Below are 15,686 nucleotides of genomic sequence, written 5' to 3' on the forward strand. Positions count from 1 at the left end.
AACTCGGCCGCTTTCGCCAGCAATTCGGCTTAGGAATTACCTTTCCGACACTGCAGGGTTTTCAAGAGTGACCACGCAAAACTCCGACACCTGCAGTGAATTCATGAATTTTGCAAACTCTTCATAAGTTAGGCTTTAGCTGATTTCGTTTTTTTCGTCGTCGTCGTCATCATCATCATCATCATCATCTTATTTTCGCGCTTCTCTTAATCTAGGAGCTATGTGCTTGTTGTGATGCATGTATATGGTAGGTGCTAATTAACACATTACTCTTGCCTTGTGTTCCCTGCGCTGTGTTTTACCGTTTGATTGTATGCGTGACGTCCGCACATTTCTTTCCTTCCCTTTTTTTTTTTCTTTCGCTTTGCGGCTTACTGCTGTATTGCGCTCAGTGTAGATTGTGCGTTATTTGCGTATTATTTATTTTTCATACGTATTATTGCTACTATACCAGTTTTTTCTTTAAATATTACTCGGCCGACATTTGGTGTACATCGTGCTTACGTAACGCGCCTCTAGATGCCTGTAAGGTGTTTTAAAATAAACGAATTTAACTAAATCAACAACTTACGCAAACGGCTTCGAAGATAAAATTTGTGATGACTAACAGATTCGCAGATGTTGCGAGCTCCAGTGTTCCTGGCGGTGTTGTCCGCGGCCCTAATGGCCGCCGGCGACACGCCTAACCCCTTCGGCGGCATACGTACGCCCTTCGGCATCGTGGGAACCCCGACCGAATGCAAGTTGGCCGCCACGGCCAGGATGGCCTCGTGCTTCGCGAAAGACCGAACCGTCCCGGTCCCCGTTGACCTGAAGGTGCGTACATGACACAGCCGGTCCGCGGACCGGTCGGCCTCATTGTGTCTTTAGCGGTTGTAGAGGCGTTACGTTACGGTGGTTGTATAGCGGCAATCCATGTTGCAACTGCAAACGATCGCCCTCCGTAGATTCCTTGTTGTGTGCCGTACACTTCGTGCTTTCACTTGCATCCCCGTGCGGAGTGAAAGCAACGTACTATCGCATGCGGCAGTCATCGTTGTCATCCTACTTCCCCAGTCATATGCATATGCATGCAAATTTTCGAATTGCAAATCACCGCCTCTTTCTATGCCGTCTTCCCCTCTTCTGATGCGCATATTGTAACACTAGTAGACAACCGGCTGTCTGTCTGCCCTAAGCATTACCTGGTCCGCCCAGCTCCGTTTCTTCATGTATCGACTGTATGCCCCCGTACGCTGTCTTACGCTCCACTTCTCTCATGCGCGGAAACAGTTGGTACCATTTTGCTCACGCGTTTTATTTGCCTTCATTACGCATTCATCGGTGGCCGTCTCTATATGCTGTATACTCTGCGCTGCAGGTTGCTGACGGTCCAGACGCAGCTGCAGAGCAAGCCGTGGCCGAGGGAGCAGCCGTCGAGTCGTTCTGCCCGCTACCGCCGGCGGTCGAACACTACGGCGACGATGTCGTTGTTACCGGTAGCCCGGTCCCGCAACTGCCCGAGGACGCGCCCGACGCAGAGTCCGTTTCGGACGTCGCCGAGGCTACGCCGTCCACCCGTTCGCTTGATAGCTATATGTGTGAAGAACAGGGGGGGATCATTTATCGCTGTGGCGTCGACGTCGATGAGGAGGGGCTCGACACGTCGAGGTGCGCTATACGCAGAGTTAACTGCCCCGCCGTTAGCCCGCACGGCGTCAATATGAACGTCAGTAGCGCCGGGGTTCACGACCTGCTGCACATGGCGGGGCAATTGGCCAAGCTCTTCTGCATGGTGGCCGCGCGACCAACCGCGTCCGGCCCGGACAGCGCTAACACGCCCGAGTACTTGAGGTAAGCGATCTAGTCTAGTACCGCGTAAATAGAACGCCGCCAATTCCCGCCGCCGGAAGTGACGCATGGCCTACGAGAAGCCGCAGCTCGGTGCCCGCGGCTGCCCGAGGCGCGCTGAAACATGTCGGATGTGATGTGCCGGAACTTAGGTCATAGCCGCTAACCAGCAGGTGCGCGCTTTGTCTGCTTATAGGTGCTGTTTAGACGCTGCTAACAAAAAAAAATGAAACAATTACCTGCCCTGCGGCTTCGCCAATATTGGCCCAGTGGTATCCCTTACTCATTTATGACCAATTTGGCCAAATGATAGATATCGTTGCTGTTGGGCGTGCACTTTGAACTCTATTTTTTTCGATGATTATTTACCGGTAATAGGTTGATTACTGGAAGGTAAACTGAAGGCCATTTTTTTTTATTTCGTGCTCGAAACGTTAGCGCCGGTACGCCAGTGTGACGTCGTGGAGTTCTTTCTCGTATTCGCCATGGTATTCGTATTTCTCGCCGCTGTAGCGTAGTAGACGTTCACTAAACTTCAGATATTTATTCTTTGGCTCGATTCTTTAAAATACAGCCCGCATTTACTTGTTGCGCCTTTTATGACTCATCGTGCCTTCTCACGGCATACAGTATCGCTGCAATTTACTGAAACAGCTCAATGTACTTACCACGCCTGGTTTATACCGGCACGCTTCGTAGTGAAGCATGCACACTGTGTATACATAGTATGCACGTACGTCATTCAAGGATACTCCGCGACTTCCGGTTTACGGCGGCGCCATGTTTGGGAACCTATAGGCTGTTGATAAGGTTCCCCAAGATGGCGGAAGGTAGCGGAAGCAGACGACAGCAGCGGATGTGACGTCACGTGCATACTATGTATGGGAACGTCAAAATAAACGGGCTGGAGGGTGGTGTGCCCGTCACGTTTACTGTACTGTCTCGGTGATTTCATCTTGAATCGACTCGTCACGCTATTTGTCGGACGTGCCCCTGGTGATCACCGCTTTCTCGTCTGTGCAGTTGGTACGAGCCTAAGTTCAGCGACCGGGCTTTCGCCTTCTACAGGAATGCGTCCGCTGCCGGAGGATCGAACGCAGACTGCGAGACCCTGTTCGTCAACTTCGCGATAAGTGTGGAGCTGACAGAGATCTTCTCGAAGAGCTTCTTTGGTCGATAATCACGTGCTCCAATGTTCAGTCGCAAAGTGCATACTTTCACTGAAATTGAGGTCAACTGACCGCGACCAACTGTTCAAATAAAAGCCTTCTTGTATGTCCACGTGATTGTGAAATCAATAGATGGTGCTGCGTTATATGCACGCGGGTAGGCGATGCCAAACAGGTTTGACATCAAGGCGTCCTGCAGATATGCACCGGCGCTGACTATGTGAAAAGCTTTCTTTTTTTTTTTTGAAGAGCACAAATCTATACTTAACTGAGCTTGATCACTCGGAGAGATGGACATATATCGCTCGCGCAGAAAAATAAAAAGAAAATCGCACATTTTTGGGAACGCATTCGTGCTCGGAATTCGTTGCAATACGTGTCGCAAAGCAACCAGTTTATAATATAATTAGCGAAATAATGATTAGTCGCGGTTATGACGGAATTTCGATTTTCAGTGCAAACAATCATCTCTTCGTGCAATCCTGCTCAAGGACTGGCCAGGGTCACGTATGGAACATTAAACATTAACGATAAAGTCTACACCGGCTGTCGTTGCTCAAGGCATGAGTTGTTCGAGCACCAAGAAAGCACGCTCACTCACCCTCGTGAACACACCATTGATGTTGATGAGGCGCAGCCGTGCACACACCCTTTATGTAGGGTGTGTGTACGGCTGCGCATTCCTCTCCGCGATTGGCGACACGCACACACAGAATGGAAAAAAGAAAGTGAACTACACGTCTTGCCACACCCCGCAAGCCCACCAGTATTTGAATCGGCAGGGACAAACTCTCTGCAAGAGGTCACTCTACAAGTCGACCATGGGTGACTCCGACTTGGTCGCTCTGTTGTACACACGTAAACAGTGCCCTTCTTTACTCTCTTATCACATCTCTCTCTGTCATTTACTCCCTTATACTCCCTATGGCTCATACAATGGTATGAGCCATTGATGAATACAGTTTCCGACACGCTGTTTCCTATGTTGTATGCGTGATTAGAAAAAATGCAAATGCGGTTCGCATCCCTTTGCTGAGTGCTTGTAGCCTCTGCCTTACGGGGCTATGATCTATTGTATTTCTTGCTTGCTTAGGAGGGTATGAGTGCTTACAGGGGAATGAATGGACATGGGTATGAAAGCAAGGAACATTAACCATATACAGCTTCGCTGTAAAACAAAAACATAGCTTGCAACTATACTTGCAATTCTCGGCTTTTGCAGCATACAATTCTAAGAGAGGCAACGACGTCGAGAAAGCGACAGCACAGTTTTCAAGCGTTTTCACTATACGCTTTCAGCTTCGTCTTGAAAGCTATATGGGCCCATACATTTTAAACTTGGCGCAATACAGGACGCCGTCTGTGTTTTGCTGTCGGTCTGGCGTCTGGGACTCCGCGAATCACGTGGAACCGTCAACCCTGGTGGCAAGGCCTTTGCACTAACCAGCCACTGACAGATTGCTGCAGATATCTTCGCCCTCTGCCAGTTGAGAACGAAACTGGTGTTTGTCTGCAGATGTTCATAAAGGGCTTAATTCGCGACAGGCTCAAAAGTAAACGTGTTCAAAACTTCGTGTATACGTGCGTATACAATCAAATTTGAACGTGGAAGCGCAGCCGCGATCGATTCCAATGCCAGTGCGTCCAGCGAGAGCGACGAGGGCAATGACCTTTTCCTCAGCTATCATTTTAGCAATCTTTCGTAGAAGAGGACAGGACGTTCATTCCATTTTCTTTGTATTCTCCGAGCAATTGTCGCATATATTTAGGGATAACTTTTTTTTTTATTGCTGCAATAATAAACATAAGCTACTTTTACTGGAATTTCAATTTTTCTGAACGTTTTCTAAAAGAAAATAGGAAAGAAGACGCCTTTATTCACGCTCAAGATTTCACTACGTTTTGCGTCTCTATACTTCTGACTCGCCGTACTCTTGTCGAGTTCATGTAAACGAAGCTGTAGTCTTCCCGTGATGTCGCAGACTCAGCTTCAGCGCACTGCAGTGGGCAAACATGGCGGCTACGGTGACGAAATTGAGCCGTATTATCGGGCACATGTTGTTTTGCTTTATCTTTCAGTGACTTCTTTAACCCTATTATCGCCGTTATCGCGTTGTCGCTCGGCTCGCGCAATGCGCCCCTGTCGTGCTGTCATGCTGTCCCGTTTCTTGCTTGCGCCTCTTTTCGCCCTGCTTTAGTAGCCCAAGATGGCGGCCACGATGACGTCAATGCAAACTTCATGCATCACGTGGTAAAGGGGCTTTACCACACGGCGCCCAACAGTTGTCCCCTGCTATACTGTATGTTGAGACACCCGTATACAACAGTTTATCGGTTTCCTTAGCAAACAGAAGGATGTATTCCCGAAAGTTCCTTGATTATATTTTTTTACATGATCATAATTATCTCACGCTGTCTACGAACTTCGTCACTATATATGCAAGAAATTAAGGTCTACAAATCACTCTAAGCTCGCAGACTATGTTGGGCGGGGAACGTAGCTGCGAAGCCGTCAGGTACGTGTTGTTCTCGGCGGGAATGAAAGCACGCTGTTTTGCGTGCGGCACGGGCAAGCATTCTTGCCTCATTATTCTTTGAGCTGCTCCCGTTCCCAGACAGCCCGCATGTCATATAGGTTCAACCATGCGTCTTTTATTTATATTTTGTGCGTGTGAGGAACGCAGCAAGCTTTTACATTAGATCATCATCATCATCGTCGTCGTCGTCGTCGTCATCATCATCATCATCATCAGCCTGGTTACGCTCACTGCAGGGTGTTGCGTTTCGCCTGCGACACGTGGTTTTGCCGGCGCGACTGCGGCGGGGCGGCAGACATTTTGGCCCGATCGTCGTCGCCGCAACACTCATCGGCAGGTGTTTCCAGGCGCGACTGCGGCGATGCGACCGCAAAAGATCATCCTCTCATTCCAGTCATTGTGCCCGAAACAGGCGATGCCAAAGCAGGGACCATCCTCTCATTACAGTCATTGTGCCCGACCGGCAGCGCTACAACAGGGTGCTACGAGATCGTGCTCGACAGGGTGCTACGAGATCGTGCTCGTCATGGTGCTACGGCATCGCTACGACAGTGTGCGTCACCATTAGCCCATTGTACATTCACGTGCTCGTCTTTTGAGGGGTTCCTTCTTGCCCTCAACTGCGAGAGTATAAAAACAGCTGCCCCCGGACGCAAAAGAGAGGGCTCCGATTTCTTCTGTTGAGTGAAGTGCTCTCCCGTCTCTCTACTTCGGTCAACCTGACCGCCAACTCTTTGCGATGTTAAAATAAACAAGTTGTTTTGTTGTTACCAGTCGACTCATGCTTTGCCGGGACCTCCGGATGCTTCCAGTTGTACCCCAGGCCGCCAGGCCAACGCTACCCTTGGGGCTTGCGACCCAGGTACAACCACGGGCGTCAGCGCCGAGTTCCCAACAGATCGTACCAGCAGTCCGATCCAAACATCTGGTTGGCAGCGGTGAGATCGCCTACGACTTCAAACAACTGTCTGCCAGCGGTGAGATCGCGACAACGGAGGCCAGCAGCGAAGAGATGCAGTTGACTGTATGCTGAGCAGCTCAACGACGATCCGGGAGCAGTGCAACGAGCCCTGTGTGATGACTGGTTGCCTGCAGCGGAACGACTGCGCTGGACTCTTGGCTGCGAGGTTTGGTGAGTGCGGGACTTTCTTCTTCTGAGCTTTGCCAGGCTTTTGTTAGTGTCAGAAACAGAGCTGGTAATTGTGGTTGTCGTTGCTGCCGGGTTAGTTTGCGGCAAGACAATAGTAAGCAGTAGAGAAAGCAGCATTCAGAGCAGCCATGGATTTGAAGTCGTTGCGCAAACCGAAATTGTTGGAGCTTGCAAGAGAGTTGGGTCTGGATGTCTCAGACAAACTAAGAAAACCAGAACTGATAAAGGCTATTCTTGAGTTAGAGGCTGAGGATGACGAGCTGTCGGAATGCCTTGAGACCATTGAAGAGAGAGAGACTGCAAAAAGACAGGAGCGCGAACTTAAAGAGCAAAAAGAAAAAGAAGAGCGCGAACGTAAAGAACAGAAAGAGCGAGAGCAACAAGAAAAAAAAGAAGAGCGTGACCGTCAACACGCTTTGGAAATGAAGCGTCTCGAGATAGAGATGGAACGCGCTCGTAATGGAAGTCAGGCACACGGTGCAGGAGAACGAGTATTGTTCAAAATGACTGACCTGATGCGGCCGTTTAAGCTTGGAGAGGACATTGGTTTGTTCCTGGTTAACTTTGAGCGAACGTGCGAGAAGCAGGGGTTCTCTCGGGAAACGTGGCCACAGCGCTTGCTCACTTTGTTACCCGGCGAGGCGGCCGACGTAGTCGCTCGCTTGGATAGAGAGGAAGCAGAGGATTTCGACAAAGTAAAATCGAGTCTGCTAAAAAAGTACCGGCTGTCTGCGGAGGCGTTCCGTCGGAAGTTTCGGGAAAATGAGAAAGGCAGAAGTGAGTCATATACAGAGTTTGCGTATAGGCTTATGTCAAACATGCAGGAGTGGCTCAAAGAAGAGAAAGCGTTCGGTGACCACGATAAAGTTCTGCAGTGTTTCGGGCTAGAACAGTTTTATAGTCGGTTACCTGAGAACGTGAGATACTGGGTCTTGGATAGGCCAGACGTTTGTACGGTGGCTAAAGCCGCTGAGCTAGCCGAGGAGTTTGTGACGCGTCGGGCTCGCGGAGCTAAGGACGGTCAAAAGGGTGAATTTGGCTCGAAGTTTGAGAGGCCAAAGTTCACACCCATGAGATTAAAGGGGGACACGCGTAGTGCGGATGCGAGCGAAAGCAGTCCGACCAAACGTAAAGAGACGGCGGCAGCCAAACGCAGAAAGCGGTTCGAGATGAGGCGAGCGCGCTTGTGTTATACGTGCCAGAAGCCGGGTCACTTTTCGGCGCAGTGTCCGGAAACAACACCAAAAGTTGTTTTTTTTTCAATAGGCAGCACTGACGAGAACATGAAGCTTCTCGAGCCTTACATGCGAGACCTCCTCGTGAACGGGAAAGAGTGCCGAGTGCTTCGCGATTCCGCAGCAACGATGGATGTAGTTCACCCGTCTTACGTAGAACCCCATATGTTCACGGGCGAGTGCGCATGGATCAAGCAAGCCGTGGAAGCTCATAGCGTGTGTCTGCCGGTAGCAAAAGTGCTTATTGAAGGACCTTTCGGAGCGCTTGAGACGGAGGCGGCAGTGTCATCTATGCTGCCCCCCCAGTACCCGTACCTATTTTCAAACAGGTCCGATCACCTCCTGCGCGAGAAGGGGCTTTTGTTTGGTGAAGCTAGTGTTCAGGCCTTAACCAGATCGAAGGTTCGGGAGCTCGCTGCAAAGGCGGTAGTTGCGGGGCCGACGTTATCAAACAACGAAAAAGGGTCAGAGGCGCAGCAAGCTGATATTCAGAGCACGCCCGAACTGAATAAAATTGAGTCTGTAGCGTTGAAGGCGCCAGATACTGGAGAGGGAAATCCCGATTCGGGAAAGTTAGAAGAGCTATCTACTGATTTGCTCATCGCGCCTACGTCAGACGGACTTGATAGGTTGCTAAAAGTCAGCCGGTCGGCTTTGATAGCCGAGCAAAAAAAAAGGATGGTAGCCTAGAAAACATACGCTGCAATGTCAAAGAAGGTATCGCCAGGAAAACTGCGCGTTTTGTGGAAAGAGGTGGAGTCCTGTACCGGAAGTATCTAGACCGAAGAGGAGTGGAGTTCGATCAGCTGATCGTGCCTCAATGCTATCGTCAGGATCTGTTGCGCTTGTCGCATGGGGGTTCGTGGTCCGGACACCTAGGAGTTAAGAAAACTAAGGACCGTCTCTTGCAAGAGTACTATTGGCCAGGGTGTTTTCGGGACGCAGACCATTTCGTGAGGACATGTGACACTTGTCAGCGGGTGGGCAAACCAGGGGACAAATCGAGGGCGCCGTTGAAATTGGTACCTATCATTACGGAGCCTTTTAGACGGCTCGTTATTGATACTGTGGGACCTCTGCCGGTAACAGCCACGGGGTACAGACACATTTTGACTGTGATCTGCCCAGCGACAAAGTTCCCTGAAGCAGTGCCGCTTAAAGAACTCAGCTCAGTTGAGATAGTTAATGCACTACTGTCCATATTTGCGCGAGTTGGTTTTCCTGCGGAAATCCAATCAGATCAGGGCACAGTGTTTACTAGCGCTTTGACGACAACTTTTCTCGAAAGGTGTGGGGTAAAGCTGTTACACAGCTCCGTGTACCACCCACAGTCGAATTCCGTTGAGAAGCTCCACTCCGTCATGAAGCGCGTGTTGAGAGCCTTGTGTTTTGAACATCAAACTGACTGGGAGCTGTGTCTGCCTGGGGTGATGTTTGCTTTAAGGACCGCGCCGCATGCGGCTACGGGGTTTTCGCCAGCTGAACTGGTGTACGGTCGCTCGCTTCGATCTCCGCTTCGCATGCTTCGAGAATCGTGGGAAGGTAGGGGCGACGACCCAGTCGTGGTGGAGTACGTGCTTAAGCTCCTCGAACGCTTAAGAAGGGCACAGGAGTTGTCAGGTGAAGCAATGACAAAGGCCCAGCAGAGGGCCAAGGTTTATTATGATCGGACAGCCAGGGCCCGTCGTTTTGAGGTTGGCGATGAGGTCATGATATTGCGCACATCGCTAAACAACAAACTAGAACGTGCAGTGGGAGGGCCCAGCGCGAATTGTTCAGAAACTGTCGGACGTTAACTACGTGGTAAGTCTGCCAGGAAAGCGGAAAGCACAGCAAGTTTACCACTGTAATCTGCTCAAACCTTATAGACAAAGGGAAGCAGTGGTGTGCATGATGGTAAACGTTCCTGAAGAGCTTCCGGTCGAGCTTCCGGGACTAGGCTCAGTGACGAACAGGGAAGACACCGGTCAAGTCATTAGTGACCTTATCAGTAAAGCACCGCTGTCGCCTGAGCAGAAAACCGAACTACACCAGCTATTACAAGAGTTTCAAGGTCTGTTCTCTGAGAGGCCTGGTAGGACTTCGGTACTTACTCATGATATAGAACTTACCTCCCCAGAGCCAGTACGATCCAAGGCGTATCGGGTGTCACCCCGCCAGAGCGATATTATGGAGGCTGAGGTAAAGAAAATGCTACAGCTCGGTGTTATTGAGGCAGGTGAGAGTGATTATACCTCCCCTTTGATTTTAGTTGAGGTACCGGGCAAGGAACCTCGTCCTTGCGTCGACTACCGCAGGCTTAATTCCATCACTAAGGATCAAATTTATCCGATCCCTAACATCGAGGAGCGCCTTGAGAAAGTTAGTAGCGCTCAGTTTATTTCCACCCTAGATCTTGTCAGGGGTTATTGGCAGGTTCCACTTACAGAAGAGGCTAGTAGGTATGCGGCGTTCATTTCACCAATGGGAACATTCCGTCCTAAAGTGTTGAGTTTTGGTTTGAAGAACGCGCCATACTGTTTTTCAAGTCTCATGGATAAAGTGTTGCGGGGACCGCAAGAATTCGCTTTACCGTATCTAGACGACGTAGCGATATTCTCCGCATCCTGGTCTGAGCATATGACACACTTGCGGGCAGTGCTAACCCGCCTGCGCGAAGCAGGCTTGACAGTAAAGGCTCCTAAGTGCCTGTTAGCACAGGCCGAGGTTGTCTACCTCGGTCACGTGATTGGTCAGGGTCGTCGCCGCCCCTCTGAAATAAAAGTGGCCGCTGTGCGAGACTTTCCGCAACCGCGCACAAAGACCGATATTCGGTCGTTCTTAGGTGTCGCCGGCTACTATCAGAGGTACATCCCTAGGTACTCTGATATCGCGGCTCCCCTGACGGATGCTCTAAGAAAGACAGAGCCTCAAACAGTCGTCTGGGACGAGACAAAGGAAAGAGCTTTTAGCGCCCTAAAGAGTGCCCTAACAAGCCAGCCTGTGCTACGATCGCCAGACTATACAAAAGGGTTCATTGTTCAGTGCGATGCTAGTGAGCGAGGCATGGGCGTTGTACTGTGCCAACGGGAAAATGGAGAAGTAGAACACCCCGTCCTGTATGCTAGTCGTAAGCTGACCAGTCGTGAGCAGGCGTATAGCGCCACCGAGAAAGAGTGTGCGTGTCTCGTGTGGGCCGTTCAGAAATTGTCATGCTATCTAGCCGGCTCGAGGTTTATCATTGAGACGGATCACTGCCCTCTCCAATGGCTGCAGACCATCTCTCCCAAAAATGGCCGCCTCCTGCGCTGGAGCCTCGCTTTACAACAATATTCCTTTGAGGTGCGTTACAAAAAGGGGAGTCTCAACGGTAACGCCGATGGCTTAAGTCGAAGCCCCTAACGTAGGAATCAGCCTCAAAATTGTTTGTTACTGATGTTTTTTTTTCTGAGGCAGGATTTTTTTAACATATTGCTTTTGTTTAGTGTTTCAAAGTGATGATATGCTTTCTAGTGCAAGTTTTCAATTTGTGGACGCGTTCTGAGTGATGCTAGACTACTGTAAGGAACTAGGCAGTGGTATAAAAAGGGGAAAGAGCCTGGCAGGGCTTAGTGAGGGTTGTGCCGTGCTTGCTGACTGAGCGGTTGAGTTTCAGCGTAGTTCTAACGCTTACCGGGAACGAGAACAAAAATGTGAACTCTCCCGAAGTCACTTTGCAGTGTCCCGTGCGAACCTGAACAAGAGAACGAGGCCTTCTCTGTGCGCTGCGCTCAAGAAACGTCGAGGGACGCCCGACTTCGGTTATGAGCATCATCGAGCGACATCCCTCCGGACAGCGGATGCAGTCCCCTGTCCATCGGGATCTCCTTCCCCCGGCGGGGCGGTCTGTTGCGTTTCGCCTGCGACACGTGGTTTTGCCGGCGCGACTGCGGCGGGGCGGCAGACATTTTGGCCCGATCGTCGTCGCCGCAACACTCATCGGCAGGTGTTTCCAGGCGCGACTGCGGCGATGCGACCGCAAAAGATCATCCTCTCATTCCAGTCATTGTGCCCGAAACAGGCGATGCCAAAGCAGGGACCATCCTCTCATTACAGTCATTGTGCCCGACCGGCAGCGCTACAACAGGGTGCTACGAGATCGTGCTCGACAGGGTGCTACGAGATCGTGCTCGTCATGGTGCTACGGCATCGCTACGACAGTGTGCGTCACCATTAGCCCATTGTACATTCACGTGCTCGTCTTTTGAGGGGTTCCTTCTTGCCCTCAACTGCGAGAGTATAAAAACAGCTGCCCCCGGACGCAAAAGAGAGGGCTCCGATTTCTTCTGTTGAGTGAAGTGCTCTCCCGTCTCTCTACTTCGGTCAACCTGACCGCCAACTCTTTGCGATGTTAAAATAAACAAGTTGTTTTGTTGTTACCAGTCGACTCATGCTTTGCCGGGACCTTCGGATGCTTCCAGTTGTACCCCAGGCCGCCAGGCCAACGCTACCCTTGGGGCTTGCGACCCAGGTACAACCACGGGCGTCAGCGCCGAGTTCCCAACAGATCGTACCAGCAGTCCGATCCAAACAAGGGCAAAGGCCTCTACCATACTTCTTCAACAACCCCGGTGATGTACTAATTGTGGCCATGTCGTCCCTGCAAACTCCGCCCACCTAACTTTCTGCCGCCCCCGGCTACGCTTTCCTTCCCTTGGAATCCAGTCCGTAACCCTTAATGACCATCGGTTATCTTCCCTCCTCATTACATGTCCTGCCCATGCCCATTTCTTTTTTTTTTTATTTCAACTAAGATGTCATTAACTCGCGTTCCCTCACCCAATCTGCTCTTTTCTTATCCCTTAACGTTACACCCATCATTCTTCTTTCCATAGCTCATTGCGTCGTCCTCAATTTGAGTAGAACCCTTTTCGTAAGCCTCCAGGTTTCTGCCCCGTAGGTGAGTACTGGTAAGACATAGCTATTATACACTTTTCTCTTGAGGGATAATGGCAACCTGCTGTTCATGATCTGAGAATGCCTGCCAAACGCACCCCAGCCCATTCTTATTCTTCTGATTATTTCCGTCTCATGATCCGCATCCGCCGTCACTACCTGCCCTAATTCCCTTACCACTTCCAGTGCCTCGCTACCTATTGTAAATTGCTGTTCTCTTCCAAGACTGTTAAACATTACTATAGTTCACTTTACATTAGATGTGGGCTTCTTTCTGCGAATCTTGGTTTACTAGAATTGGGAGGCGCTGCTGGAACGCGAGCATGAATGGGATTTCTTTTTTAAGCACAAGCAGCACCAAAACTATTAAGTACGTGGTATCCTTTCGTGTTTCCCGTGCGTTGCATTTCTTTTCTATTTTATTTAATACATACTGCAGAGACATACGTCCATGCAGAGAGAGCAACAAGTAAACAAAAGGAAAAAATAAACAGAACATATGTGAACACAAGAAGTACAAATGTGCATATACAAGTGTCATAAAGCCAAGTGATTCCAGTCATCGATCGATGGTGCGCGGAAACAGCGAGTACTTAAGTATGTTAGTTGGGACAAAACAGGGGGTTAAACATTAAGATGACTGCGGCTAGTTGGTCTCATCATCAGTGGACCACTTTCGTCACGCCGGGCTTGACAGTAGCATGACGTCACAAAGCAGAGTGCACAGGCTTGCTGTCTAAGACGCATTGGCCAATCCCGGCAGCCGAGGCAATGGAAATCTCTCAATGAGCATTACAGATTTTAGGTAAAGGTGTGTTTAACAATACCGTGTGTCGATGCATTCTTGAAAGCTAATCGCATTAACGTCGACAGTCATCTTTAGGTGGGTTTTGTCTGAATTGTTCAAAGACAACATCGCGCGTTCGCCCTGCATTGTTAGCATTTCTGGTAAACAGTGGAGACATACATCTTGGTTATGCATAGTCTGGCATCTTGTCACAGTATTTTACTTCTTGAGCGGCAACTGAAAATTGCGCAGGTCATTACGACGCAAGCACGAAACAGGGATAAACTAGGGTGCCTCGATGTCCGCCTCCGCCACAGGGTGGGCGCTTTTATAGTGGGCGCCATCTCGGTTGGAACGTTCCCGTCCGCTGGGAGATTGGGCTCAGTTAATCAGTTAATCTCTCTTAAAGGTAGGGCTTGCGCATATATTGTTAGTAACAAATATGTGAGACTTCTTTTTTAACGTTAAGCTTAAGCTACGCTGTTCGGTAGTTGAAAATGCAAAGCTATTCAGTGTGTTCATCTTTGTTTTCGCAACACCAGTATACTTACGACGCTGCGTTAACTTAGACTTAATCTTGACAATGTGAAACATTTTCTCCAGTGGCAGAAGATTACCTAAGCTGTTGCCGACGTCTTTTCGGCACTTTCACAGCACTCGCCGTCAAAAAAAAAAAAGAAAAGAAAAGAAAAGAAAAAAGATAGAAAGAAAAGGAAAAGGCAAAAGAAAAGAAACGCTTACGACAGGATTGAAATATGACTGACAACACACAGCGCTAACTGAAACTTTTTTTCATTATTAATTGTAATTTTGTCAGCTTCAGAGGTTCATGATTGGCAACAGCTCATCAGTTACACCAGAAAAAGACACGGTGCTTCTCACTTGGAGTTTTGTGCCTGTAACAGTCTTGCTGCAACACGACTGGCCCGGTTCTTCCGGCTTGCTAAACCAGCGCGTACTAAATGTGAAGTCGAACGGAAACAAAGCGGCTTAGCAGCTTGTCAGTTAAGTCTGGATGCCAAGCGCAAGAAAGTTGTCGTGCACCGACATGTTTACAGCTGCTTTCAGAGTCTTTCTTCATTGGCCGCTTTAGACGGTTATCTTCGTTCTCACACATATATGCTTGAAGACACTTTCGCATTGAAAGACAAGGTTAAGCATCTCCCGTCTTGCATACATGAAGTTATTGCCACCTTTATCGTACTCATTCAACTGGGTAAGTTGAGTTGAGTGGTTGTGTAGCTATACTGGTGGGATTAGCCTTGCACTTGCTGCCGGCAATCGCTCCACCGAAGCGACACTTAAATAAATCACGTAAATCAGACACAGACCTCACAATTACGAATAGTCACTCCTAAGGTCACCATGTGGAGGCCAAATCCGTGTCCTGCAGGTAAGTCAACCGGGTAAGTCCGTGCTACTCTATTGGTTGTTCAGCCAGCAACAGTTCAGCGCGATTTCCACAAAGCTCTACATCAGAAACTATTGGCTTCAGTAAGAATACAGCCATGCGCTAGTATTTTAAGGCGTAAGCCTTTAGTGGCTCATGAGTGGCCGGGCAGTCCGTGGTGGACGCAGGAAAGCGGCGATAACTGGCGAGGGGAGCAAGGAGAGGAGGCGCCATGCCAGTAGCGCTGTGAGAGTGGGTGAGCGCGGACATGCGCGTGGGGGTGCGCACACATGGGCGACAAACCTTGAAGCCATGTGGCTGTGATTGCATCCCATACTCGCGGCCACGGCAGCGTCCGTTTGCAGAACAGTTCAGACAACAGCAACAGAGGCAGTCATAGATAGGTTTTCGCCTATCGCAGTTTAGCTCAGCCGCAGTGCCCATAGATTTGTTTTCCCTAGGAAACTGGCGCCAGGTCGACATTTTCATCGGTGCTGTTATTCACTGCCTTCTGGGTCACCAATGCTTCATCCGCGACAATTCTAGCTCTTTCGTTGTCCTTTGTGTTCACACGAGCTGCGCTGACGCGCAGCAAAGGCCATGCCTCGGCCATTTGCGCCGCCGAACCACGTGGAAACTTGAAAACAGTGGCTGCTGTCGCGGAAAACGAGAGA

At 49.8% G+C, this 15,686-nt stretch overlaps 1 protein-coding gene across 1 annotated transcript; it reads left to right on the forward strand.

Moving 5' to 3' along the window:
- Positions 1 to 634: 634 nt before the first annotated feature.
- LOC142587222 (uncharacterized) lies at positions 635 to 3,080 on the forward strand. Its single transcript, XM_075698094.1, has 3 exons — positions 635 to 816; positions 1,361 to 1,833; positions 2,854 to 3,080. Exons 1-3 carry the CDS (start codon positions 664 to 666, stop codon positions 3,008 to 3,010), a joined length of 783 nt encoding a protein of 260 aa, XP_075554209.1. The 5' UTR covers positions 635 to 663; the 3' UTR covers positions 3,011 to 3,080.
- Positions 3,081 to 15,686: the final 12,606 nt, after the last annotated feature.

Source organism: Dermacentor variabilis, chromosome 7, assembly GCF_050947875.1.
Source record: "Dermacentor variabilis isolate Ectoservices chromosome 7, ASM5094787v1, whole genome shotgun sequence".
Taxonomy (NCBI): Eukaryota; Metazoa; Arthropoda; class Arachnida; order Ixodida; family Ixodidae; genus Dermacentor; species Dermacentor variabilis.